A 25,957-nucleotide genomic window follows, 5' to 3' on the forward strand; every position below is an offset into this window, starting at 1 on the left:
GTATTACCAAAAAAATAATGTGTTTTTCGAAACTATTTTTGTTGTTATGTAAAAGTATTGAAAACAAAAAATAAACTAAGAATTCAACTGCAAAATTAATTAGAAGCTATTTTTTTTTCTCCTGTGATGGTTTTTGTTATTGCTGCAGTTTGTCTGTCTGTTAATCTATAGACTGATAGAATATAGGCATTTATGGATTGCATGGTATATATGTATATATATAGATATATAGTTATATTTAGTTTTTTCCTTTCTTTTTTAAGACAGATGGAAGGACATGCTGCCCTCGTTAGCAGCCACTTTCAGTTTCTGCCGCATCACATCACGACTGGAGTAGTCCGGCAACTTTAGATAGTTGACACAGGTCATCACAGATGGTAAATAATCATTGGGATTTTGATTGCCATCGAATGTCTTGCGCACAATGGTCAGTGGCGGAGTGAGCGACTTAAAGCCGCCCGTTGGCAAACGCGGCGATCCAGTCACAAACTGCAAAAATGCGCGCTGCTCATCACGATTATAAGAGGTAAGTATCTCGTATAGATATTGTATGGCCTGAGATTCCTGATGAAAGCCGTGATCGGTGCGACAACTGTCCTGCAGCATTTTGAGATCCCAGCGCTGATGCTGTTCGCTGCCCGAGCCACAAAATACGTACTCCAACTCCTCCGGGTAGAACATGCGCAGGCGAGATATGGGAAACACTGAATCAAAGCCTATAAAAAAAAACAAAGAAAAAACAAATAATAACATTTTGTTTGAATTAATTTCTTGAGATAGTTACCCTCGCGCAGCGACTCGAATTGTTTTTGTACGCCCTCAATCAGGAACCAGTAGGTGACTAACGAGATGTACTGATGCAAGTTATGCACGGTTACGGGCGTATCACGACCACCACGGCATAGTTCAATATTGGCATGTCCGGGCAAAACAAAGTCCAAGCCCAAATCGGCTATAGGGCAACCATCCAAATCCAGCAGCTCCATCTACAACGCAAGCGAAGCGATTTTACCAAATGATACAAAAGTTCATTTGAGTAGTGCTCTTACCTTTTCCTTCTTTTCCATGGCGTCCATGTTGGGATCAGTTTGTATGTACTCACGCTGACGCACTGCATCTTGCAGACGCACCAGCGTATTCTGTACTTCGGGCGCAACGCGCAATAAATCGGCCAGGCCAATTGAATGCTCTTCGCTGACCAGCCAGCGGTAGAATGGCAATGAAAAAGGCAAATCCAACTGCAGACGGCAACATTAATTAATCAATAAGCACTTTTCTAACTTATAATTAGATTACGGTTGTGTTCTACTTACCATGCGACTATCCATAACCGCCTTGGCCATGAATTTGCCCAGAAACTTGAACTTGGTCTTGGTTTTGCTCATCTGCGATGGCTTGAACGATTTGCCCAGCGGCAGTGGGAACAAACCATGCGCTGCATTCACATAGCTAACGCTTGAGGCAGTTACTGTTGTAGTTGTTTGTTGTTCAATGGCGCTGCTATTGAGGTTGCCATCAGCTGTGGCTGTGGCTGACATATCACTAAACTGCTGTGCAATTATCATATTTAAAGCATTATCATTGGAGCCAGCACTGGAAGAGCTGTGCTCCACCACTTGTGGTTGCTGTTGCTGCGATGGCTGCTCCTGTTGCTGATTGCGCAAGGCATGCGTGCGACTGCTGGAGCGGGTAAGATGTGTGGTTGTCGTTGTGGTGGTGCTAACCACAGCCACTGTAGGCTGTGGCTGTGGCTGCTGCTGCTGCTCGCTGGCCGTTTCCAAGGCATCCTCAATATGCAGAATGGTGCTGCTGGACTTGACCACATCCACAATGGTTGCCGAGTTCTGGCGATAGCTATCGCTGCCATTCCACAGGCCGAGATCAGTGCGCTGCAGCTCTGCCGAGACAAGCGCGTAGAACTCCAAAGTGGGTCCTAGGCCAGTACCAACCTCATTTTCATATTGTATTTCCAGCAGTGCCTTGGAGTTGCCAAAGTCTTGCAGTATGTGCTCCGCCTGCTTAAGTAGCTCGGCACGCGAAATTGCACGCTTGCGTCGATCCAGACGCGGCGCCACACGTTCCGACGACTCGGCTGCATTTAGATCCGGCGTGGTGTCTAACAGACGCTGCAACGCGCGATCACGATCAAAGCTCGTGGCATAGAATAGCAAGTGACGCGTCTCAAATGGAAAGAGGAAGGGACAGGCCATGCCGATTTGTGGCAGCCACTGCGGCAGATTGCCTGTCATAATAACCAAGGGATCCTGCAGCTGACGGTTCGCCTTGGCTGTGATTTTCGGATGCACAAACTCCGACTGCGCAATAATATTCTGACGCACCACACAACCATAAAGATGCTCCCAATGGCGATTGAGAGCATGAATCACGCGCAGCATGCACAAAGCATCTAGCGAAGCATCCAGTACAGTGACCACATCCGTGGGCATGCAGCTGCTGAGGAATGGCTTCAGAGGCGACATCATAGTGGGCGCAATCCCTTCATGCCACAGCTCCGTTTTCTTGCGCATAAACTTGAGGCTTGACTTGTGCGACTTTTTGCCACTCGACGTTGCCGCCGACGAGGATGTGGACGAGCACGAGGTGTTGGCCGTCTGCGATGAGCTTGACGTGGCATTGCTGCCATGTCCCGACTGCTGCTGTTGCTTGTGTGTCTGCAGACTGCTGCTGCTGCTGTTGGCCGAAGCACCAGCATGCTGTTGGGCCTCATCCTCCACAGGACGATAATAGATGGTGTGCTGTTGCACCCAGATGCTGCTATTGCCCAGCAGCATCTCCGACTCATTGTCGGTTTCATGCTGTTCATTGACCAGCGGCGAGAACTGCTTTACAGCCTGGTACACGGTCATGTTGTAGGGCAGCACATGCTCGCCAATGAGGAACTGCAGCTTGTGCTTGAAGCCCGATTGGGTCATGACTACAGCTGCGACATTGTCATCCATATCTTCCTCGCTGTCCTCATCCGAATCAGCGCGAATGCCTCCATAGCCACGCACCACCAAATATCGTTCGATGGCCTGCACCATGGCTAGCGGGTCGATCTTAACAGTGCCGCCCTTCCACTGACGCAAATTGTTGCACTGCGGATGACGCTGCAGGTTACACTGGAAAAGCAAGAGAACAAAGAAAAATCATGAGTATAAAATAAAATTTAAGATTGCGATTAGTTAACTACCTTCAACTGATGCGTATTGAAGAAACGCAACGCACTCTGATTACTGCGTCCGCCGGGTCCGCCTTGAAAATCGTGCACCTTGACGGGAAACTGTTCCAGCTGCGTGACACAGCCATTCAGCTTGGCCACAAAGGCGCCAAAAGCCAGCGGCTCAATGGTGGGCAGCTGGCCAACATTCTGCTGCAATGGCTCCAGCGGCAGGCCGGCAAAGACATGCATAAAGCTGCGCAGACGCGCTTCACGCTCCACCAGACCCGACTCGCTGGTCATGTAGTTGAGCATGGCCTTGATTAGCCCCGAATGATTAACCTCAAACGGCGATATATCGCTCTCCAGCAAAATCGTCTTCAGCTCCAACAGGGCATCCAGACAATCATGATAGCTGCCATTGAGCTTCAGCAAAATACTGGACAAGCGCTCTAGCACGCTGGTGCTGGACAAGGAAGTGCTAGCGCTGGCAGCCGATGCGGAGCAGCCACCAGCAGTGGACGTCGCGCCGCCTGCGTTTTCCAGCTCGCGCTTATTGCGTCGCGCCTCCTGCTCCGTATAGCGCTTGACAAAGTCAATGGCCTGCTCACGCACCCATTGACGTGCACGCTCACGATTGGCAGCTGCCATAAGATTTGCATGCGATATGCTTTTGTTAATGCTGGCAGCCACAGCGGCGGCGCTCATGCCTGTTGCGCCATGCTGCGAACTGGCAAAGGCCAGGCCACCCGTGGAGCAGGCGCCGCCCGCAGCAGCGCTGCTGCCATCTTTGCTGAGGCTATGGTGTCCTCCCGGTTGCTGCTGCTGCGCATGCTGTTGATGGTGATGATGATGCGACGCCTGACGTCCCCAGCGTGCAGGATTGAGCGAAGCCAAAAATGAGGATTTCGTGGAGCTGCCACCGCCTGCGGTGTTGCTGTTGTTGTTGCCAGCACTAAAACGCGACTTAGAATTGCCCGTCGCACCGCTGGTCGATCCAGGCGTGTTGCGTCCACCAGAGCTGCTGCCCAAACCTAGAAAAATAACAAACAGTTAACAAACAAACAAAATAACAAATAGTGGCAAGTGGAAACTTACTAGTTGCACGACTGAGCAGCTCATGCATAGCCGAACTGGCTGTGGTGTTGTTGCTATTGTTGGTGTTGGCAGCTGCTGCTGCTGCATCTTCCTGCCTGGTCTTGGCGCGACCGCTGCTCTGTGATTTACGCTTGGGCGGTGCCTTCCGCTTAAGCATGTCCGTCATCTTGTGCTGCAGAGCTGAGGGAGTGCAATTGCCACTGGCGCCACTATTCGCTGCTTGAGCGCTGGTCGAGGCAATGGCTGCAGTCATGTGCTGCTGCTGTTGATAATTAGCAGCTGATGCTTGATTGCTATTATTGTACATAAGCTGTGGCGACTGTTGTTGCTGCTGCTGCTGCTGTTGCTGTTGCATGTCCAATTGTGGCACTGCTGGCTGTTGAAAGTTCAGATATTGACGCGGATCGGTGCCAGCTGTAGTGCTACTGGCGGTTACGTAGTAAGTGTTGTTGGGCGCGGCTGCGGCTGCTGCTGTTGAGGATGAGGCGGGAGCAGAGCTGCTGTAGTTGTAGCCCGCAGCTACGTCCAAGGAAGCAGCAGCTGCTCCTGGCTGCTGTTGTTGCTTCGCTACTGCATTGGCGCTGGCTGTAAGTGCATTCATGGCATGCGAGAAGCTCTTGACGCTATAAGATTGATGCTTGGAGCTGCTGGGTGTGGCGCTGGCGCTGCTGGAGCCTGTGGCGGGTGCGGTGACATTGTCCATGAAGAAAGGATTCACTTGCAGACTATTTGCCGAGGCGGGTGCACTTTGTGACCCACCCGCATTGGCAGTGGGCGTGGACAAAGGCTTGGGTGAGGGATTAGAGCATATGGGATTGCTGGGATCGGTCAACTGTGTAAACTGATAGATGACGCCCTCACGACGAAAATGCGTGCCAAATACATCGGGCAGTTGACGCATTAGAATCTCAGCCATTTGCAGTGCGCCCACAACAATACGCAGATCATTGCTGCCCAGCATGCCGGCTATGTGGCTGGACACCAGTTGGTATTTGAGCACCTGTCGGAGCAGTTCCGGCGTGGCATAGTAGACCATGCGCAGCAGCGCACGCAGGCACTTGTAGCGTACATTGGGGCCGGCGGAGGAGCTATAGACTTCGTAGAGCACATTAAAGATGTGTTTGATGAAATCGGCAGCCAAGCCGCGCTCCTCCTTCAAGCAGGCAATGCGTGCATCCAGCGAAGGGCGGCGCTTGACTTGATTGGAGTTGGTGCTGCTGGCATTGTTGTTGTTATTGTTGGAGCTGGTAGCGACGGCCGCAGCGGCGGCGGCCGCAGCAGCGGCTGCTGCAGCACCAGTTGTGCTTAGATCCTGCCCGGCATTGGCATTGGCCGATGTAGCGGGTGCCACATAGTTGGGATTCAGCTTGCGCTGCACAGGACGTGTGGTGCCCGTATCCTCGTTAATTTGCTGCATAGCATGGAAATCTACCGTGTAGGTGCGGCCCAAGGTGCTCAGATTAATCTCATCCTCGCTGCTCTGATGCGCAGCCTCAATCAGACGCGAATCAATGGTGGAGTAGTTATGCCAGGCGCCGCGATCATCACGCCATTGCCACTGCACCTGATCCTGTGTGTTGAGCGTTGGACGATCCAACAGCGCGTCCACAGCAAATATGCCATCCAGCGGCAGACGGGGCATAAGCTCACCAATCAAGCACGTCAGCTCCAGCAGTTCCAGCGGCGGACGTGTAACCAGTTCCACATGCGTGGCACTAGCAGGCGCCGGCTCCGCATTGCCGGTGAGCAAGTACAGCAAGGTTGCTGAAATGTCATTGCGCAGCAGTGAGATGGCCAAGTCCGGGCATGCGGCACACATCAGACTGAGCATGCGCACCACGTTGGTGAAGGTGCCCGTGTTGAGTATGGGCGGAGTCATCACCAGCAGCTGCTGGCAGTTCTTAAGCAGATCGGGACTAGCAATCTGCTGCAAGCGCTTGCCATCATGCGGAAAGCTCTCCACCAGACGCCAAAAGGCAGTGCAGACGCTGTCCACGCACTTCCTGTCCTGCTGCGAGAGCAAGCGCGCCAGCTGCGGCAAACTTTCCGAAACGAAATGAAACTCCTCGGCGTGCATATTCTGGCAGCAGTTGGCGGTTATGGACAGGGCGGCGCGTTGAGCCACAATCGAGAAGAAGTCCAAGTACGTGAGACAGGCACTAATCCCGTTCGCTTGCAATATGGCCTTGTTATGGCGGCGCGAGAGAATCTCGAGCGCAGTTAAGCTCTGCTCTGCCACGTCCATGCATTGGATAACCTGCAGCTTCTCCAGAAACACGGGCACAGCTTCGACCACAGTGCCCGCGGAGCGCGGAAGCGCCTCCAGCATGTAGGCCAAGGCACGGCAGGCATTGTTCATGATATCAAAGTTGTGTTCCATGCGCAGCAGTTGTATTAGGGCCGGCACCACTTGCTTCACTGGGAAGCCCGCTAGTGTATCCTCATTGCCCATGACCAGCATTTGGCCCATTTCGATGGCCGCCTGCAGCTGCTGGGATTCATCGTGCGATTGCAGACCTTGCAGCAGCTGATTTGCCTTGGAGCTGCTGCTGTTGCCAATGGTGCGATGAAGTATGTGCGTCATCCGTGGACCCAGTGCGCCAAATAAATGTGGCGGCAGGCCGCGTGCCTCAAGCAGTGCCTGCAGTCGTCCCACCTCACTGTCATCGCTCTCGGAATCAGCTGCAGCTGCAGCGGCGGCGGCGGCGGCAGCAGCACCAGCGCTAGTCCCACCCACTCCACTTGATCCGGCTCCAGCTGTTGTCGATGGCTGTGCAGCCGTTGCATTTGTAGTTACATTGCTGCTAGCGCTGGCCGTGGCGCCGACACCGACGCCGCTGCCCGTACTGCTGCTGCTTGTGGCGCCCACTGCGCTGCTCGCGTTCACGTTGACCGCAGGGACCGAATCACGTGCGGCGCTTAGAGCGGCTGCTACAATGCTCAAATTTGCAGAATTGGAACCTACAGCGGAGACGCAATGAGAAATGGACAAAATACGTAAATTAGTAAATGCAAATCCATAAGCAAATCAAGTTATATTAGAAGTGCAGTAAAGAGTAAATAATAAATAGAAAGAGAGAAAGAGCGCTAACAATAATCAACGATTAAAACTAAAGCTGTGTGTGTGTGTGTGTGTGTGTGTGTGTCTGTTTGTCTGTGTGCTGCCACCACCTGATGAGTCACCCTGTAGATGATTGTATGAGAGTTCGTTGTATGTGTTTAATGTTTTAGCAAATTATGATCAAAATTAAAAATGCTTAAATGTATGTGTGTGTGTGTGTGTGTGTGTGTGTGTGTGTATGGATGGCCTATGCATGTGGAAGCGCGTGCATGTTTAAATACGTTTGTGTATTTTTTATGCTCAGATTTTTTACCTGACGTCAGTTGTTGTCCACCAGCATTCGGCGGTCCATTTGGAGCTTGTTGATGTTGCTGTTGTGCCATCAAACTATATGTTAAAGCATCCGAAGCTGCTGTATTGAAGAATTCAATTTGATTTGTTCATTTCATTACATGACAATTAGATGTTGATTTATATTGAGTTTGGTTGTTGTTGTTTTCATTTTTTTTTTTATGCACAACACACAGCGAGAGCAAGAGATGAATGGAGCGAGCGAAGAGAAAGAAATGGAAAGAAAATTAAAACAATTTTTCTAGTTTGATGAGCATTGGGTTTAAGATGGCAAAAGCGTTGCGCGTGTTTGAGCGATTATACAACAATTTATTTAAGACTGTCATCGATACTATCGATATTAGATATATGTTAATATTGACATAATGATTTTAGACAGTCGATAGTAACAAAAATAACTTTGTGTACTTTTGACCCAACACCAAACTGAATATATATGGTATAACTGATCAAACCCAATACCAGGACACGAAATTCTAAAATGTATATACAAAAACGAACGGACAACGAGTCTATCTATCGTCTATTCCTTGTCAAAATTTTGCTAAGTGCTTGCGTGCGTTTGTGTAAGGGCTTCATGAAAAAAAAAATATGTTAAACTGAAAGGTGGGTTTGTTGGGAACTTTGTGATACATATGGATGTATGCATGATATTAGCCGAAGCGCTTAGTCGACAGTTATGACGCTCTCATTTCCACATCCACATCCACATCCTCCTCCTCATTTACAAACTCCGCTACACACATAAAATGCAGAGTCCGCTCCACTTGCTTGCTTGCCACACTTACCACTGCTATGCGTCGCTTTATGGGCTGGCTGTTGATGCTGCCGCTGTGGTTGGTGATGGTGATTCTGTTCGCTGCGATAGCTGAATAAAAAGCCAGGCTGCACAATTGTTGCACGTTGCTGCTGCTGATGCAGCGCTGGGTGTTGGTGTTGGTGTAGTTGTTGTTGCTGCTGCTGTAGAACAGCCTGTTGCTGCTGCTGCCGCACTGCAACAACAACCGTATTGCCGCCCAATTGCTGATGGTATTGATATTGGTTTGGCGGAACCTGTTGCTGCTGTAATGTGGCCGCCGCCGCCGCCGCTGCAGCAGCAGCAGCTGAGCCGGGTGCAACTACAACTCCAGCTGCTGATGCTAGTTGATGTTGTTGTTGCAAATGATGTTGTTGCTGCTGCTGCTGTGCGCCTCCTGCTGAACTCACACAGGAACCCGTTTTGCCACGTGAGCTGCGGCGCAGTGATGAATGTTGTTGCTGCGCTGTGTAGGATGTCTGTTGCTGGTGTTGCTGCTGGGATTGTGGTGGTACAAATGTTGCTGCCGCGTAACGCTGCTGTTGATAGATAATAGGCGGCGCTGTTCGTGGTCCTGTGGAGTTGAAATGATGTGCTTGTTGTTGTTGTTGTTGTTGTTGTTGTTGTGATTGCTGCTGCTGCTGTTGCAGATTGAGCACAGCAACAGCAGCAGCGCGACTATGATAATAATGCGGGTGGTGTTGCTGTTGTTGTTGTTGTTGTTGGTGGTGGTGGTGTTGTTGTTGTTGCTGATGATGATGCTGCTGCTGCTGCTGTTGATGATGATGCTGTGGTTGTGGCTGCTGTTGTGTAAAATACGCAGCAGCCTGATAATGTTGCGGCGCTGGCACTGTGGGCGTTACAAATGAGGACAAGTGTGCAGCAGTAAAATGGGCCGGTAACAGTTGCTGTTGCTGCAATGTTGCCGGCTGTTGGTTATGCTGTTGCTGCTGCTGCTGAATGTAAGGAGTCGTCATGTGTGCTCCTGGCGGCGGCGCTGTGGACAGCAAGCTGTAATCAACAATGCCAGAAACAACCGACGCGGGTGTTGCAGCAGTGCTGCGTGTGCCACGTGCCCCCCCGCCGCCAATATGTTGGCCAGTATGGGGGGCGGCGCGATGATAGCCGGACGTTGTTGGTGTTGTTGAGACTGCAACAGCAGCTGCTGCAACGGCTGGTGTTTGTATTGCTGCTGGAGTTGCTGTTGCCGACGCAGTCGGTGCAGCGTTTGAGGAGTTTGTTGCCAGCGTGTTGTTGTTCTGCTTTCTACTATTATTATTGTTGTTGTTGTGGTTGCTTAAAGTTGGTGTAAATTTATTGCTGGCGCTGGCCGTGTTGCGTTTGCTGCGATTTGAGTGCGGCGTACCTTTAGTTGTTGATCAGTCGTTGTTGTGGTTGTTGTTGTTGTTGTTGTTGTTGTTGTTGTTCGGGCAGCAAATAGAGGGGGGTAGAGTAGTGGGAGACAACAGTTAAACAGCTTTGTTTTTGCTTTTTTTGTTTTTTTTTTTTTGTTTTTGGGTTATTGCTTGCAGCTACACTACTACGTTAGTTCTTTGTTGTGGGTGTTTTTGTTGTTGTTGCTATTTGTTTTTGTAATGTAATGCAAAGAAAATTAAGAGCGCAGTGTTCTCTTGCTAGTTCTAGGAATAGGTAATAGTTTCGAAATTTAAGATATAGGAGTAGTTGTGGGGTAATTTGGAAAAAGTTAGGTGTGAGTGAATAGGATTTAAATCTCTGCGGGACGCTGTCGCTGACAATGATGATGTTGCTGCTGCTGCTGCTGTTTGTTGTTGTTGTTGTTCTTGTTGTTATTACTCTGGTTGCTGCTGCTGTTATAGCTGTTGCTGCTGCTGCTGCTCGGTACTCGACGCTAAACTATTTATGTATGTGTGTAGTATAAATGAAGACACATACACACACGCACGCAAGCTTACAAATACAATAGTTGCTGCTTTTTATATAAATAATTGGTTATTATTTTTGTTGTTACTATGACTGTTGCTGCTGTTCTCGTTGTCTGCAGTTTGTTTACATATTAGATTGTTTGTTGCTGCCCTTCTGTTGTTGTTGTTGCTGTTGTTGTTGCTGCTGCTGCTGCTAATAACTGTCGTTGTTGTTGTTGTTCTTGCTGTTGCTGCTGCTGCCACTGCTGCTATTTACTTTACTCCCTTTGCTCGCTCCCTTTCATTCTCAGATTATCGGTCTTGCTCTTCTAGTGCACACACACACACACACACACAAACACACTGCAACGTCGCTTTACATATGCTTATATCAATTAGTTAGTGATTTTTTATTATGTATTTTGCACAAAAACAACAACATCATCATTATCATCATCATCATCATCATCAACAACACAAGGCATCAGCAATGAAATATTTGTCGCATATACAATTAAAATTATTAATTGTTCTATGCATTGAAGAAATTTATTTATATTTGTATCTTTAGATGTATGTATAAATAGTTTTGTCTTGTCTTTCTGGCATTAACATTACTATAAACTATAAATAAAACAATAAAATTTTGAGCACCAGCAACAACAACAACGTGCAAATTAAATTCAAACCTTCAATCAAAACTCAAATTTTAAATTTCACTCTGTTGTTATTATAGAAACTAAAATCTCTAACAAAGAAAAATAAATATAAGTGAATACTTTAAGAGGGGAAATTAAATTCGGAATGGATGCTTCTACATACACATACATACATAATATACAAATTATGATTGATCGCATGAAAGGGGAGGGAGCCGTACAGTCGAGTAAACTGGACATTGTTATACTCTGTAGTCCTTTGACACACACACACACACACGCATGATACAAATATTTTTACAGGTTTTACTTTTATAGTTCAAATAAAATTTTTGGACAGATTTGGACGTGTGTATGCAGGAAATATAAACATCGACAGCTTTTGTTACATAAATGAGTACAAGGTATAAAAATCAATGTGTAAATGTGATTAATCAATAAATTGTTGCAGTTTGTGGGCGTATGAGTGAGAGCGAGCATTTGAGAATTGCAAACTTATTGCTGGGGTGCGCAGTGGGTGGGTGGGGGGTGGTTGGGTGGTTGAGTAGTAAGTTGTGAGGGCTCAATCGTATGAATGAATTATTAATTTCGAAAGCAGAGGTGACAGCACAGAGCATCGCAGCTTTGGGATCGTTGAGTTATAAATTTTATAAGTACACTCTTTAGTAGCTTATTTAAAATGTACATTTGAAATTTAAATAATATTTACATGCAGCTTGTTCTTATTATAGTTAGTTTCTCTTTTCAAATGTGTATTGTATGTATGTGATTTTCAAGATTTTGCGTTTTAAACAGCACGACGTAAAAGTTTCGACTGCCGTTGGCTTTTCAGTGCGTTGGCATTTTGCGAATGTTGCTTCTTTTTTTATCAACAAAACAATTAAATATATAATACATAGCCAGCACATACACATGTACAAACTGTATGTATGAATGTATGTGTGTGTGTGTGTTTGTGTGTGTAAAGTGACAAATCACAAAAGAAGAATTGTTGAAAATGACTGTTTGTTTTTTTTTTTTTGCTGATAAGAAATTCGCACACTTATCAAAGTGAGCATGAGTACAAAAACATTTAGTGTGGTAACACTGTTTGCCAGTAAATTAAAAACATTTTAAGGGGAAATTCAGGAAATAAGAATGAAAATCCTTAGAAAAATAAAGCTACATACAATATTAAAAACAAGAGTTAAATTGAATAAAAAAAATGTTCAAGAACTACATTTTTGCAAATAACAGTTATGTTAAGTCTATAAATATAATTTAGATATATAGCACAAAGTAACTGCGTTTGTGTTAAAATAATTTTAGAAATTATAATAAACAATAGGTTTATCGCGTGCCTTGTGGTAATTTTAAATGATATAGCAAAAAGAACTCACCACCAAGTTCACCAATAATATGTTCCGCAAATTCACCCTCGGAGAGCTCCTCTTCTTCTTCGTCAAAATCTTCTTCAAGATCGTCGTCCTCGTCGTCGACGTCTTCCTCCTCGCTCAATTCGTCTTCTTCGGCAACGATTTGAGCGTCCTCAACAGAGTTTACAATTTCGAAAAAGCCCACCTCCTCCCCTTCGGCTTCTTCCTCTTGCTCGTCTTCGTCCTGCTCGTCCTCGTCAGCTTCAACGTCCGAGTGGGCGTTGCCTTCGACGGGCACACTATCGTTGTTGGCGTCTAGGCTATTTGCCTCGGCCTCCGACGATGACCGTAGTGAATGCTCGGCGCCGTATTCTGTGCTCTCCTCGGCTGCGCCAGATACAACTGCAGTTGTTGCCCCGTCGGTTTTGGGTATCACCTGTTGCTGATAGTTGCGCAAGCTTTTGCGATATTTGCTGTTCTTGTTGCTGTTGGTCTTTTTGTCCAGACGCTTTATAGAAACGTTGCTATTCGTCTCTATGACTGCCGCAGCTGCAATCACTGATGAGCTGCTGGCTTGCAGGCGGGTGTTGTTGCTCTCACTTTTTTTGCAAGAGTCCTCGAGACGTTCTGATGTTGTTGTGGATGCTGATGTGGTAGGCTTGGCACGTGTATGACTGACCTTGCGCGTCTTACGATAATAATTAAGCAGATTGCTGCTACTGCTGCTGTTGCTATTGTTGTTGTTACGTGTAGTACTTGCTGCTGCTGCGGCGCGTGCAGCTGCGCCGCGCTGAGGCGTCACTCCAATAACGTGATTGCAATTGCTGCTGCTGCTCTCTAATGCCGCCGCCTGCAGCTGTTGCTTGTGGCTGTTGTGACGTGCTGCTGCTGCGCTGCTGGTGCAGGGCAACTCCTCGGGTGTTAAGGTCTTAGAGCGTGTGCGCTGCGCAACGCAGTCACCACCAGATGCCTGACGTGGTGTTGTTACCTCAGCGTTTGTCGCCGCTGCAATAGCTGCTGTTGACCTTTTATTTGTATCTACGTCTTTGGCTGACGTCAGCGGCTGCGGTTGGTGCTGCTGCTGCTGCTGCTGCTGCACACGACGCTTCTTTAGCGGTGAATTTAGCTCCACGTACTGATCTCCACCGGGCGCAGCTGTAAATGACATGACAACAATAAATCTTTATTTACGTGTGGTTCAAAATGTATTTTTATGGTTTGAGAATGTGACAACTTGTTAAAAATTTGATTGAAAAAACCAAAATTGAACAAATTAATGTAAAACAGAAAAACACAAAAATTAAAATAGAGAGTGTATATATTTTGGCTTTGACTTTACGTTGCTGTTTATATACTTTTATTTTCATAAAAATTTGTTCAATTTTCCTTTTTTATTTTGAAAGATGTGGCATTGGTGGTGAACACGCTTTGAATTTAGACAGAACGAAAAAAAAGCAGGATGACCGACAGCAAAAAATCACAAAAAATTTGACATTTATCAAAGCACAGTGTTTACAAGTTAGAAAACAGAAACCTATCGATAGATACACGACAATTCTCGATATTCTTATCGAGCAACGTTTTTAAGTTTTCTACTTACAATGATTGTTGCTGCGCTCGTTGTTGTTGTTGCTATTACTGTTGTTGTTGTTGTTGTTATTGCTGAGCTGATGTTGACGCTTGCGACTGCCCGGCGATAAGGACGAGTCGTTAGAGTTCGGAGAGTATGCGGGTGAATTGTTTATAGAGCCAAATGCAGCAGAACGTCGATGAGTTTGTGCGACTGTTTCCTTGCTGCTGCTGCTGTTGTTGTTGTTGTTCTTAGTATAATTATGTTTATTTGTTGTAGTATGGGTTTCTGTTGATGGGTTCTGCCCCTTGCCCCGGGAACGACGTACGTTTGCTGTGATGGAGGATGCGGCAGCAGCAGGACTAATTGTTGTTGTTGTTGTTGTTGCTGCTGCTGTTGTTGTGCTACGTTTTTTATGCGCTACGTTCTTAAATTTACTATTTCGGGCACGTTGTGTATTGCTTGTTAACGTTGTTGTTGTGATACTACCGTCGTGCTGCCCCTCCGTCAATGCAGAGAGCGTTTGACTTTTAACGGACTCGGCCATAGACGACACTTAACCGCACTGGCATCGAACACACTTAACATGCCAAATATCTCACAGTAATTGTTATCCAATTGTGAATTGTGCTTTTCTCCCTTAATTCTATTATGCCAACGTTCATGAAATTATGTTTGCACTTTCGATTTTTGTTATTCAATTTTATTTTTTGCTTTTCATTCACGATTCTGAGTTAATGCGTTCGCTTTATTGTTCGTCGTGCAGAAGTTGTGAGCTGCAATTATAAAATATGAATAAAGAATGAATTACATATAAATTACTTTTGAAACTGTTTAACACTTGTATTAATGTATTATTTTTAACATGAGGTGGCGAGGTGACGTCGATTGCAATGCATGCGTCGATTGTTGATTATCGAGCAAGCAATTTTATATTTATTAAGTTGGCTGCACTTGTCGCACCTCTAAAAATTATCATTTATTTTAACTGCTTCTCATTAATGCATTTGCTGCATATTTAAATACCCACGTACGTACGTTCGTATACATGTGTCTACAACGACTAACTGAAAAATGCTTGAAACGCAAAACAGGAAATACTTATAAAAACGGCGCTAGGTACATGCATGTGCATGTAGTATATAGGGATGTTGTATGTGCGCAGGCCAAAAGAACATGACTGCCAATGACTATGAATGTGGGAAATGAAGTGACAAAGAACCGGCCGCTGCTTTATAATAGAAAACGCACAAGGGTAGGAAGACAGATTTTTTGTTTTCTGCCCCTGTTGAGTTCAAAGACAGGTACCCAGATGCATGCAGAAAAGAAAAATACAAGCTAGACAGCCATGAGGTAGAAATCAAAATTGTTGACCAAATACAAAAAATACACCACCACCAAGAACACTACTAAAATATTGAGCGCATTTTCTTAACATATGTGCGCATTAAACTCACTCATACATACATACATGCTTAAAAAGATGTAAATAAATTAACAGCTGTTCGCAGACGTTCGAACAACACGTGCACGAGAGAGCGAGAGCAGAAAAAAGTGAGCGAGTATATTGTGCTCACATGTCGCTGAGTCTGAGTGACTTGTTTTGAGCGGAAAATACTTTACAACGAGACGCGTCATACACACACGCACACTGCTTACATAAAGAGAGGCGCTGCGCACATGCTGAGCTGCTAATCAGCTGTTCTCGGCCGTTTTGTTTATATTTTGCTTTTCGTAATCAGCGCTGTTAGCTGTGTGCCCCTTCTTCCTATGTATGTAATTGTGTACGTTTGTGTGTGTGTGTGTTGTTTCTGTATACATAGATACATATATGTAAGTGAGCAACGAGTTCGTAGTCTCTGCCGAGCGTATAGGTGACTTGTCATGCTTGTTTCACTGCGGGCACCATACATACATTTATAAGCAACGCGTGCATATAAAAATACAATAAGCTCATACATACAAACGACAAACAAAAGATCGAAAAGAAAAACTAGCAAAGGCAACAACGCATCAGCACAACGTGTTGGCGTCGAAGGCGCCCTTTGCAACGTGCTGCCAGCAGCAGCAACACTTACAAAAATAAATGCGTAGTATTTATTTACGTATGTATAGATACACACTTACATATATGTATATGCATGTGTATGTGTATACGTAGGTACCACCCCCCTCATGTAGCAGCAGCAGCAGCAGCTGTCGTCTATGTTTGGCAGAAGCTCAAATATGACACGAATGCAAAAACGAATACGGCCAAATGTCAATTACAACTTTAAAATGACAACAGAAACACAAAAAAATTGAGTTCAAGGCCGTTAAAAAATGAAACTAGCTACAAATTCTGATGCCCAAGTTAATGTTGAATGAAAATTAGATGTACATTGCAATGTATCGCTAGCCACAAGTTTTTCACACCAAAAAGCACAACAAAAAATGTGCGAGGCCGCACAAGCAGCAGCGCCTTATAAATGTTTATACTTACATATGTATATATGTACATATGTATGTATAAAAACAGAAACTTACAATCATACTTGTGTGCAAGCGTTTTCTTTGCGTGTGGCAACTTCAACATATGGTATGGCATTCAACTGATTGCGTTGTCGCTACTTTATTATCAACAGCAATTGAAATTGTGAAGGGCCCATATGCTCAAACATTCAGCACATAAATAAATGTATGTATGTATGTATGTACATTCGTATGAATGTATGCCAGAGCATAATTGATAACAATTTTTGTGCGTGTTTAGTTTTCTCACCCTAACTCTCACCATCTCTCTCCCATCCCATCCCATTTGACGTTTGTACGCCCCCCACTTAAGACACGCAGCAGCATATGTAAAGTTTATTTGAATAATTTGTTGTAAAGTCAGTAGAGCATAGATAGGAGAGTTGCAACCATGCACATAAACATACAAACAAAAGTAACGGCTCTGCCAACAAATTTTCCCTGTCAAGCTTTTTAGTTACTTTCTGTTTACGCTGTTTCTTTCTTCTCAATTTTCTATTATTACGAAACTACATTTTTGTGGCCTACGCACAGCTGAGCCAGAGCTAGCGAGAGGCAATATGAGCACAAGAAAGAGAACAATACCAAAGTGGGGTGTGTGTGTGTGTGTGCGTGTGCGCTTTCTACAGGCTGATTTTGGACTGGCTGCTCTCTATACAATAAAAGGGCATTTTTTTACAGTCGCTGTGGCAACTTAAGCGTAAAGTATAAATTGCATTGGAAATATTCGTGTAGCCGCGCACTTAACAAACATTTTTGCGCTGTGACGCAGTTAAGCCAAATGGTGAAAAACGCAATAAGCCCCTAGACCTAAAAAGCATGCAAAACTGTAATTACACGCATGCAACAATTAAGAAAAGGTCTTGCCATTTTTATTGTTAAATAATGCTTGTAAATTAGTAATACTCTTAGTTATTTACAAAAATTAAATTATATTACAGCTGCTCAAGTCAGCAGCACTACTTGTTGCAAAAGTATTGTAGAATTTAGTGCAAAGAAAAGAGGTCGATGATGTACACATGACATGTACAGACTTAGCTATATACATACATATGCATTTGTAAATATGTATGTTGCTGTTAGCAACTCTTTACATATGCATACACATCCATGTATGTATGTATACATATATACGCATGTCGTTCTCGCCTACAGACAAAGATATTTCTTATATACCACTATATATACAAACACACACACACACACATCGAATTTATACAGTAAATAGTCTACGTAAAACAACCATATCTAGTTAAGTATTTCTCATAACACAACATTAATTAGTGAAGTGAATTTACACAAACTTTTTAAGTTTAACAATATTACATTGTTCCCTAAAAAAATTTACTCTTCCTCTGACGACGTTGATACTAATACTGTCGATTTCCAGCTACAGCTACACTACACTGCATGGAAACGTAAATGTAAAAGGGAGCAGAGCAATGAGCGCAGCAGAGGAACAACGACGAAGTCAACGTCAACATTGCTGTTCAATGCATGGCTTGTCATATGCATGAAAGAGAGCGCACGAGGGCGAGCGCATGACGACTGAACTTATACATACACCAACACACATAAACAGCCCCAATCTCGCACACACTAACACACATTGGACAAAACGTGTGCACATAACGAAAACAAAATAAATGAAAGAACAGAAAAGCAAAGAATAAACATACACATGCACAGAAGCAAGGTTTTTGTTTTAAACAATTTTTGCAGTGCTGTTTAATAATTACTAATAGATTATATAAATTCACTCCACCTAAATTGCCATCACTATGTTTTTTTGTATATTATATACTAGCACACACAGATAAATGTGTATATAAAAAATAAATATAAATGGTTTGCCTTAACAGCACGAACTTTGTTTAGCTGTGCACGCACTCAAACTCAAGACTAAATCGCGACTGTGAACGTCAACAGCAACTGGCAAGCAAAGAGCAAAGAGAGTGAATACCAGACTGAGTCAGGTGAGAGAACATGTACTTGAGTCAAACAGAAACACACACACACAAATCACATAAGCAAGGGCGATTAGTACTTAAATTTCAGCAAATGGAATATGTACATACATATGTATTCAAAATATAAATTATTTCAAAGTCAATATCTAAACAATTTCATATAGTACTTAGCGGGAACGAAATATGTATTCAACGAATAAATAGATACTCTCATTTTTCCGCTAAGCAGGTCACTCAACCCTTGTTGTTTAATGGCAATGAGGTCAACAGACCAAGCCTGTTCGCCACTTTTTAAAGCTAAAGTGCACTGCACTTTATCATTTAGAAAACGAAAAACACAAATCAAAATAAAATTGTCAATTCCACAAACTGACTAAATAATATACAAATGCAAAATCTTAAAAATTATATGAAACAAAAATCTGATTTCTTTGCCACACAAAATCACTCAAAATGGCCGCAGTTACTGAGAGAGTGAGACATAATGAGTGTTTAGGGGTTGACAAACACTCGTTGCATGCTGGTATTTGAGAAGCAACGTTTGTCGGTGAGCGATTAGCAGCTCTGACCTGATCAGCTGATCGCATGTTTGTGTGACGAGTCCTTCTAAGACTTCAAGCACAGCTGTTAAGTTCGATGACACATTCGAGTTTATTGAAAACCATGTGGTTGGCGCAAAACATAATAAAAGCAGTACGCCACGTAGACTAAGGCTGCCATTTGTTTGATAAAAATGGTCGCCACTTATTTAAACAAAGATAACACTGGTCTACACACAATTAATTTTTTCATCACTTTATACATACATACGTATGTATGTATGTATGTACATACAAAGCATTATCTATGGCTGTCGAGTGAAAACGAAAACCCAAAATGGCTGTTGACCTGTGTACATTATTTGTATGTATGTATGTATGTATGTATGTATGTGTATGTACATAAACTACACAACGAGATTGTATTTAAGCGGCCCACGCAGCGTCGATACGAGAGCGTTGCCGACGACGACGTTCTGCTGGCCTAGTTGAACAAAAAACTACTCACCTGCACATGCAGCACGTTACAGCAGCGGCAGCAACAACAACAACAACAACAAAAATCAACAACAATTCAATTGCAATTGTGAGCAAACAGATGAGAAGGTTGTAAAACCAGTAACTACAAAATACACAATAAATATGCAAACAAACAACATGCACACCAATATGGATGTTTGTATGTATGTATGTGCATTTATCGCTGCAACGAGAAAAAGAGGCCACGGCCTGCGCAGCAAACGTCGTCGTCGCGTCGCTGCTGCCAAATTGGGGCGAACCAGCAGAGAACGAGCACAACATAAACGCAAATTTAAATAAACTTTCGCTTATCGATGATGATTTTTCCTCCAAGTTGAAGTATCGATATATTAATATATCGATGACATTTATTTAATATAATTTTATTTAAATGCATACAGCTGGTAAAATGGAATGTAGTATGACATTTTCACGTATATCCAGCTGCAAATGTATGCAGTGTTCGTTATCTATGCCAATATTCAGCTCCTCGTTTGGAAGTTGGAGCGCATTAAAGAAAGCGCTCGTTTTACGTGAGTCCACAGAGCAGGAGCTCTCCGTCACAGTGGACGGTGTCTCAGTGGCAGCCATACTTTGAAGCAGACGCTTAAAGCGTGTGGTAATTGTTGCCATGTCAGATTCGGCAACTAAATTAAGCTCGCCTGCGGCGCTGCCATGAAATACGAGATTCGGTGATATATTCTTCAGCTTGTCAATCAAACTACGCAGCAGTCGCATCGAAGACAGGCAGAGCACAAATTGAGCTGAGGGCACTTTGGGCAACATATAGGCGGACCAATCGCTGGCAGGTATTATGGCAACAGGTACATCGTGCACCACTTCACGCGGCTCGGCAGAGCTAGGCGATGTTACAGTAGCGATGACCGAAAGGCAAGGAAATTGAATCATTTGAAGTTTCATTTTACAGCTCAGTACGGTACTACTGCCACCAGAACGAAGCGCAGCAAATGCACGATTTAAATGCGATGCGGACATGGCCAATACTATGAACTCCTGATCATCGCGTGCCGGCGTCATTTTGTATTCCGGAAAGTAATCTCTGGCCGCTATCGTAATCCAGACAAGCGGCGCAGATGTTGAGCTATGCTCTTCGTTTACTATAAAATGTAAGCGCTCCCGTCCCAGTATCATTACGCAGTCCTTTGCCAGTTTGGACAGCGTGGCAATTATGCCTTGGAATTCACGCATATAAAGAGCATCCTGTATCTGGGCACGGAACTTCATTGCCAGTCAAATTGAGTTTGCTCTCTGCAGCCAAGAGCAGGGCACACAAAAACCGAAGAGAAAAAGAAAAGCAAAAAAATCAAACGTTGGCTGCCAAAAAAAAAAAACCTTCAGGCATAAGGCCAAGCAGGTAAACGAAAATAAGCTACAACGACGTTTGGAAACTCTACTTTTATGATTTAAAATAAACCACTTGGATTAAAAATAATTCTGGTATTATTAAAAAAATATGTATAGTTTTTTATAGACCCAAAATATAAATCACAACAAGAAAGTCTACGAATGTTCATTCCATTGCCTCCATATACTTTCGAATTTTCTTTTTATATTTAGAATAGCGTATCTTAAGCGCCCGCAGCAGAGAAGAAAATAAAATGCAGAACGTGACAGACTTGCAATTCGAGAATGGAACTCCAGGAATAGGATAGGAGGAACCAAAGAGTTCAATGTACACAAATACAAATACACATACAAATGCACATATACATATACACATTTAAAGAGAAGTCAGCCAGGCGATGAGCAGACAAAGCGCGCAGAGCAAGTTTGAGTTTGTGTTTTGGGTTCCCAAGCAGGCGAAACAACGTGGAGAGCGCAAAGTAAATGAAATACACCAATACCAATTTACACACACACAAACAAAGTCGTCGTAGTCAGACTGCCCATACAACAGGATTTTTTTCATTTGTATTCGTACTGCACTGTCAAGAGGGCGTAGAAAAATGAAAGGCATGGTGCTGTTGTTTAAGGACGGGAAACAGAGCAGCCTACCAACTTCTCGCTCTCATTCTTTCTTTTTACATACTGGCAACGGAAATCAAATTATGTATATGTATATACGACGACTTCCAGTCCGTAGACGGCATGCAATTGACTGGCCTGTTGAAGACTGTGTTTGCATTGGGGACCCGGGGTCAAAATATTTTCCTTTTTGCAGTTCAATCAACTTTCAAGGTTGAATTGTATTTGTGATAGCAGCGTTGCCACCTGGCATCGAATATAATTTACAGTTCGTTTTCAACCAAATTAATGCTCTCAAAATAGAATGCAGTTTTATTTAAGTTGATACTAAGGAAGCCACAGAATTCTGTGAAATACATATATACATACAAAGAAACAATTGTTCTGCGAGCTTAACCTTTGTCTTGTATTACCTAGCAGTAATTTAAGTTCAAAATAAATTATTTGTTTGAGAAAAAAAAACGAAATTATTATAATATATGTACATAAAATTTTTGATTAGAAAACACAAATTTTAAAGTTTTTCGACTAACATTATAAACTTTCTGTTTTTAATATTGATATCAATTATTTTTAATTTATTTATAAGAACAATTTTTTAATCGTGGTGCTGTAAGAAGCATACAAGCCAAATTATGTGTTCACTTTTAACCTTGAGTTTTAATCTGTGCATTTTGCACGTTCCCTAAAAATCCACATAAAATTCAAATTAAATGTCTATGACGTCACTACAAACATGTGTTTGCATTTCATAATAATGTGTAAAGAATACTAGATACATATGTATGTACGTATAATACATACATAAATACAATTGGTCGCAAAACTTCACACAAAAAACCTTTCAAAGCAACTCAATGCATTTCAACTATAATTATCATCGTATAACAACAATAAAACAATTCAAACAAAAGACCATAATAGCTAAGAAAAATTAAATATCCATAAAATAAATGCTGATATGCTTTATATTATAATATTATGCTAAACTTCACTCGGGGGGCACACACATCCATGCATACTTAGTTTAGACTTCCATACACAGATGTAGTCACGCTTTAAGCTGCAGTTTATTGTGCATAAATAAAAGAGAAAGTAAATATGTCTGTATATACTAAACAAGATGCTTGTGCATCATTCAAAACAAATACACAAATATATTCAAAATAGAATTAAGCACAGACAAGTGTATGTATGCATACATGTACTATGTAACTTGATAAAGTACCCTACACTGGCAACGTTGATCAATTGAAGAATAAAATTTTCGAATTCAAAGACTTGATTGATTTCTTAGTTATACTTTCAAAATTTAAAGGCTGTGGCTAAACTAAGTAAAAATGCTACTTCATTTAAAAATTTTTTTGTAAAAATCAATATCCACACATTTAACCTCACACTGTTTCACATTACCGCAGCGCTTAGATCACAGAACAAGTGACAATAGTTGCATTTTTATATGGCCAATACACACACACAACTCCATGCAGTTATGTTTTTAGGCAATTGTTTTTAAATATTCACCAAAAAAGTAATCAAGAAAAATGCTAATGGTCGACATTTTGTTTTCTGTCTGTATGTGTATGAGACACACAGGCCACTCGCTGCTGCTGCTGCTGAGGCTGCTGATTCGACGAAATATACAAATATGTATGTATACGCATGTACATACATATGCATGTACGTTTGTGAATGTGTCTCGTTTGAGTGGCCAGCGGAGCACCAAGCTGCAAAATTATGCTGGTGTCTCACTGCATTGAAAACACACACAATATTTAAATTTGCACTGCATTTACATAACTCACTTCATGCCAAAATTAATCACAATTGTGGCACTTACCTTTTTACTATTTTTCCTATAATGATTTGCACAATTTTCACAGACTTTTTGATTAATTTCTACACGTAACGAACGCAAGTTATGTCGAATCGCTCAGAATTGTTGTTGGCTTTTCTTTTTTTGTTGCTTTTTATTCATCGGGTGGATGACAGTGTGTTGTTCGTAATGACTTGTATTTGCTTGTAGACTTTCAGCATCTATTTCTCAAATATATGTCAATTTAAAGTGTTTTAATCTTTAATTATTATAATTTGTAATCTACTATTTCAAAATTGTTTAATTATTTATTTAGGATTCTTATGTATGTAAATTATTCTACGGCAATCCTGATTAGTGAGCTCCAATAAGAAATATAACAAGATTGAGGAAACGTGTGAGAAATATTAAAAAATTAAATAAAGGTATAACACCACAACTTTAATACAATAATTTATGGCATATATTTAAATTGCCGTATTTATTATTTTTATTCAAGAATCGCGCTTTCTCTTTTCCAATTGGTTAGCTGGACTAGAATTGAATGATATCGATAACGTTTACTATCATCTCTAGTATTGTTATTTAGAATTTTATAAAAGAAAACAGCCCGCCCACTCATCGCATCACAACACCAGCAAAGCTTAATTAATATTAGAATTGGTGGTGCAATACATAAGTAATTTTCAACTTACTAGCATTCATAATAAAAGTCATATAATACATTAAACACATACATAAATACAATAGGGCAAAACAAACTACAACCCAGGCTAACGGCAGCAAACTTTAATCAAACAACAAAGAAAACAACAACTATTGGCTTATCAGTAAGAATAAGAAGAAGAGACAACAACTTACAAGCCAACATCAGTAAATATTAGCTAGCTTCGTCATTATAGGTTGCACACGCACACAACACAGAACGCAGTGACATTTTTTTGTAGATTCTGTGACGTGTCCAACTTACGGCGTTTACAATGTGCGGGTCTCCAAACACAGCTGCCGGCACAACCGCCAGAGCGCTTATTCTGGTAGGTGGCTATGGCACACGTTTGCGTCCATTAACGCTGAGCACTCCCAAGCCGCTGGTAGAATTTGCCAACAAGCCAATACTGCTTCATCAGCTGGAAGCACTTGTGGATGCAGGCTGCCGTCAGGTAAGTTTCTTACAATATTCTCTGGAATTATTACATAAACATTGCATGCACTGCAGGTTATTTTGGCGGTTAGCTATCGTGCTGAGCAAATGGAACAAGAGCTAAAAGTGGAGGCAGACAAACTAGGCGTGGAGCTTATATTTTCACACGAAAGCGAACCTTTGGGTACTGCTGGGCCACTGGCATTAGCCAAACCTATACTTTCTGCCAGTGCAGAGCCATTCTTTGTGCTCAATTCAGATGTTATTTGTGATTTTCCGTTCAAGCAGCTTATGCAGTTTCATCGCAATCATGGCAAAGAAGGCACCATTGTCGTAACCAAAGTGGAGGAACCCTCTAAGTATGGCGTTGTGCTCTACGATGAATTGGGCTGTATTAAAAACTTTATCGAAAAGCCACAAGAATTTGTTAGCAACAAAATCAATGCAGGCATCTATATATTTAATCCCTCAGTGCTGGAACGCATTGAGGTAAAGCCGACGTCCATAGAGAAGGAGGTATTTCCTGCCATGGCAGAGGAGCAGCAGCTCTTTGCAATGGATCTCACCGGCTTCTGGATGGATATAGGACAGCCCAAAGACTTTTTAACAGGTAGTTAGTGATTCATAACGGGCAACTGTGCTTGTTATCTGTAATTGGGACATTAACGTAATCAGCTTGCAGTTATCGGAACGTGAATTTAATCAAAAATGTTTAGACAGTGTGGCTTTTATCTGCTTTCTTGGAACAGACAAGCCTGCTGAATCAATTATTTTGGTTTTGAAGCTGAAAGTTTTCTTATTAATGAAATGACGTGCTTACACTTAATCTAACTTTCTTATTTTTTTTAGGCATGTGCCTTTATCTTAGCTCGCTGCGACAGAAGCAACCAGCCAAGCTGTACACAGGTCCTGGTGTTGTGGGCAATGTGCTTGTGGATCCGACTGCCAAAATAGGTGAAGGGTGTCGTATTGGACCAAATGTAACCATTGGCCCCGACGTGGTCATTGAGGATGGTGTCTGCATTAAACGCTCAACGATACTTAAAGGGGCCATAGTGCGCTCGCATTCCTGGCTAGACTCCTGCATTGTGGGATGGCGTTCAACTGTCGGCCGCTGGGTCCGCATTGAAGGTATAACGGTGTTGGGCGAGGATGTCATTGTCAAGGATGAGCTTTATGTAAATGGCGGTCAAGTGCTGCCACACAAGAGCATTGCGGCCAGTGTACCTGAGCCGCAAATAATAATGTGAAGTATCGAGTACCCAATGAATTGTAAATATAATTTATTTGTTTTAAATTAATTTTGGTATTCGCATCAACAATTGCCTTGTGTTTGAACATTTCCATTGATAGCATTGCAAAAAAAAGCAAGTTTATGCATTTTGACCAAAACTTTTCCATAAAAGCAAACAATAGGTTTTATATAAATTTATATAAATAACTAAATTTTAGACAAATATACGCAAAAGCAATTATACGTATTATAAAAATAACACGAGCTACAGCTGTTTTTTATTCAAAGTCGTTGCCAGGCAACGCTTT

General features: G+C 42.8%; 3 protein-coding genes across 9 annotated transcripts; 1 reads left to right on the top strand and 2 right to left on the bottom strand.

The window, feature by feature from the left end:
* Positions 1 to 90: 90 nt before the first annotated feature.
* On the bottom strand, positions 91 to 23,387 carry LOC108603048 (E3 ubiquitin-protein ligase TRIP12). 6 transcript variants are annotated; one of them, XM_017991469.2, is made up of 11 exons: positions 23,299 to 23,387; positions 13,964 to 14,709; positions 12,388 to 13,518; positions 8,459 to 9,040; positions 7,633 to 7,728; positions 4,259 to 7,219; positions 3,194 to 4,194; positions 1,314 to 3,122; positions 1,050 to 1,238; positions 785 to 986; positions 91 to 716 (listed from the first exon to the last, which is right to left on the bottom strand). In XM_017991469.2, the coding sequence occupies exons 2-11, from the start codon at positions 14,478 to 14,480 to the stop codon at positions 259 to 261; spliced, it is 8,946 nt and encodes a 2,981-aa protein (XP_017846958.1). In that variant the 5' UTR covers positions 14,481 to 14,709; positions 23,299 to 23,387; the 3' UTR covers positions 91 to 258. The 6 variants fall into 6 exon arrangements, with proteins under 6 accessions (XP_017846958.1, XP_017846957.1, XP_017846961.1 ...); XM_017991468.2 differs by having other exon boundaries at positions 7,633 to 7,731; XM_017991472.1 differs by lacking the exon at positions 8,459 to 9,040 and having other exon boundaries at positions 92 to 716.
* LOC108603049 (checkpoint protein HUS1) lies at positions 19,839 to 23,385 on the bottom strand. The gene is made up of 2 exons (XM_017991474.1): positions 23,299 to 23,385; positions 19,839 to 20,741 (listed from the first exon to the last, which is right to left on the bottom strand). The coding sequence occupies exon 2, from the start codon at positions 20,715 to 20,717 to the stop codon at positions 19,860 to 19,862; it is 858 nt and encodes a 285-aa protein (XP_017846963.1). The 5' UTR covers positions 20,718 to 20,741; positions 23,299 to 23,385; the 3' UTR covers positions 19,839 to 19,859.
* Positions 23,388 to 23,860: 473 nt separating the features above from the next.
* LOC108601897 (mannose-1-phosphate guanyltransferase beta) lies at positions 23,861 to 25,847 on the top strand. Of its 2 annotated transcripts, none has more exons than XM_017989873.1 (4): positions 23,861 to 24,104; positions 24,177 to 24,434; positions 24,491 to 25,025; positions 25,265 to 25,847. In XM_017989873.1, the coding sequence occupies exons 2-4, from the start codon at positions 24,255 to 24,257 to the stop codon at positions 25,663 to 25,665; spliced, it is 1,116 nt and encodes a 371-aa protein (XP_017845362.1). In that variant the 5' UTR covers positions 23,861 to 24,104; positions 24,177 to 24,254; the 3' UTR covers positions 25,666 to 25,847. The 2 variants fall into 2 exon arrangements, with proteins under 2 accessions (XP_017845362.1, XP_017845363.1); XM_017989874.1 differs by having other exon boundaries at positions 23,863 to 23,953; positions 24,025 to 24,434.
* Positions 25,848 to 25,957: the final 110 nt, after the last annotated feature.

Source organism: Drosophila busckii, chromosome 3R (genome assembly GCF_011750605.1).
Source record: "Drosophila busckii strain San Diego stock center, stock number 13000-0081.31 chromosome 3R, ASM1175060v1, whole genome shotgun sequence".
NCBI classification, from domain to species: domain Eukaryota; kingdom Metazoa; phylum Arthropoda; class Insecta; order Diptera; family Drosophilidae; genus Drosophila; species Drosophila busckii.

Coding starts and splice junctions, on each gene's coding strand:
- LOC108603049 (XM_017991474.1), bottom strand. CDS start 20,717: ATGAAGTTCCGTGCCCAGATACAGGATGCTCTTTATATGCGTGAATTC.
- LOC108603048 (XM_017991468.2), bottom strand. CDS start 14,480: ATGGCCGAGTCCGTTAAAAGTCAAACGCTCTCTGCATTGACGGAGGGG. Junction 13,519..13,963: donor CGAGCGCAGCAACAATCATT/GTAAGTAGAAAA, acceptor TGTCATTTACAG/CTGCGCCCGGTGGAGATCAG. Junction 717..784: donor ATTCGAGTCGCTGCGCGAGG/GTAACTATCTCA, acceptor TTTTTTTTATAG/GCTTTGATTCAGTGTTTCCC.
- LOC108601897 (XM_017989873.1), top strand. CDS start 24,255: ATGTGCGGGTCTCCAAACACAGCTGCCGGCACAACCGCCAGAGCGCTT. Junction 24,435..24,490: donor TGGATGCAGGCTGCCGTCAG/GTAAGTTTCTTA, acceptor CATGCACTGCAG/GTTATTTTGGCGGTTAGCTA. Junction 25,026..25,264: donor GCCCAAAGACTTTTTAACAG/GTAGTTAGTGAT, acceptor TATTTTTTTTAG/GCATGTGCCTTTATCTTAGC.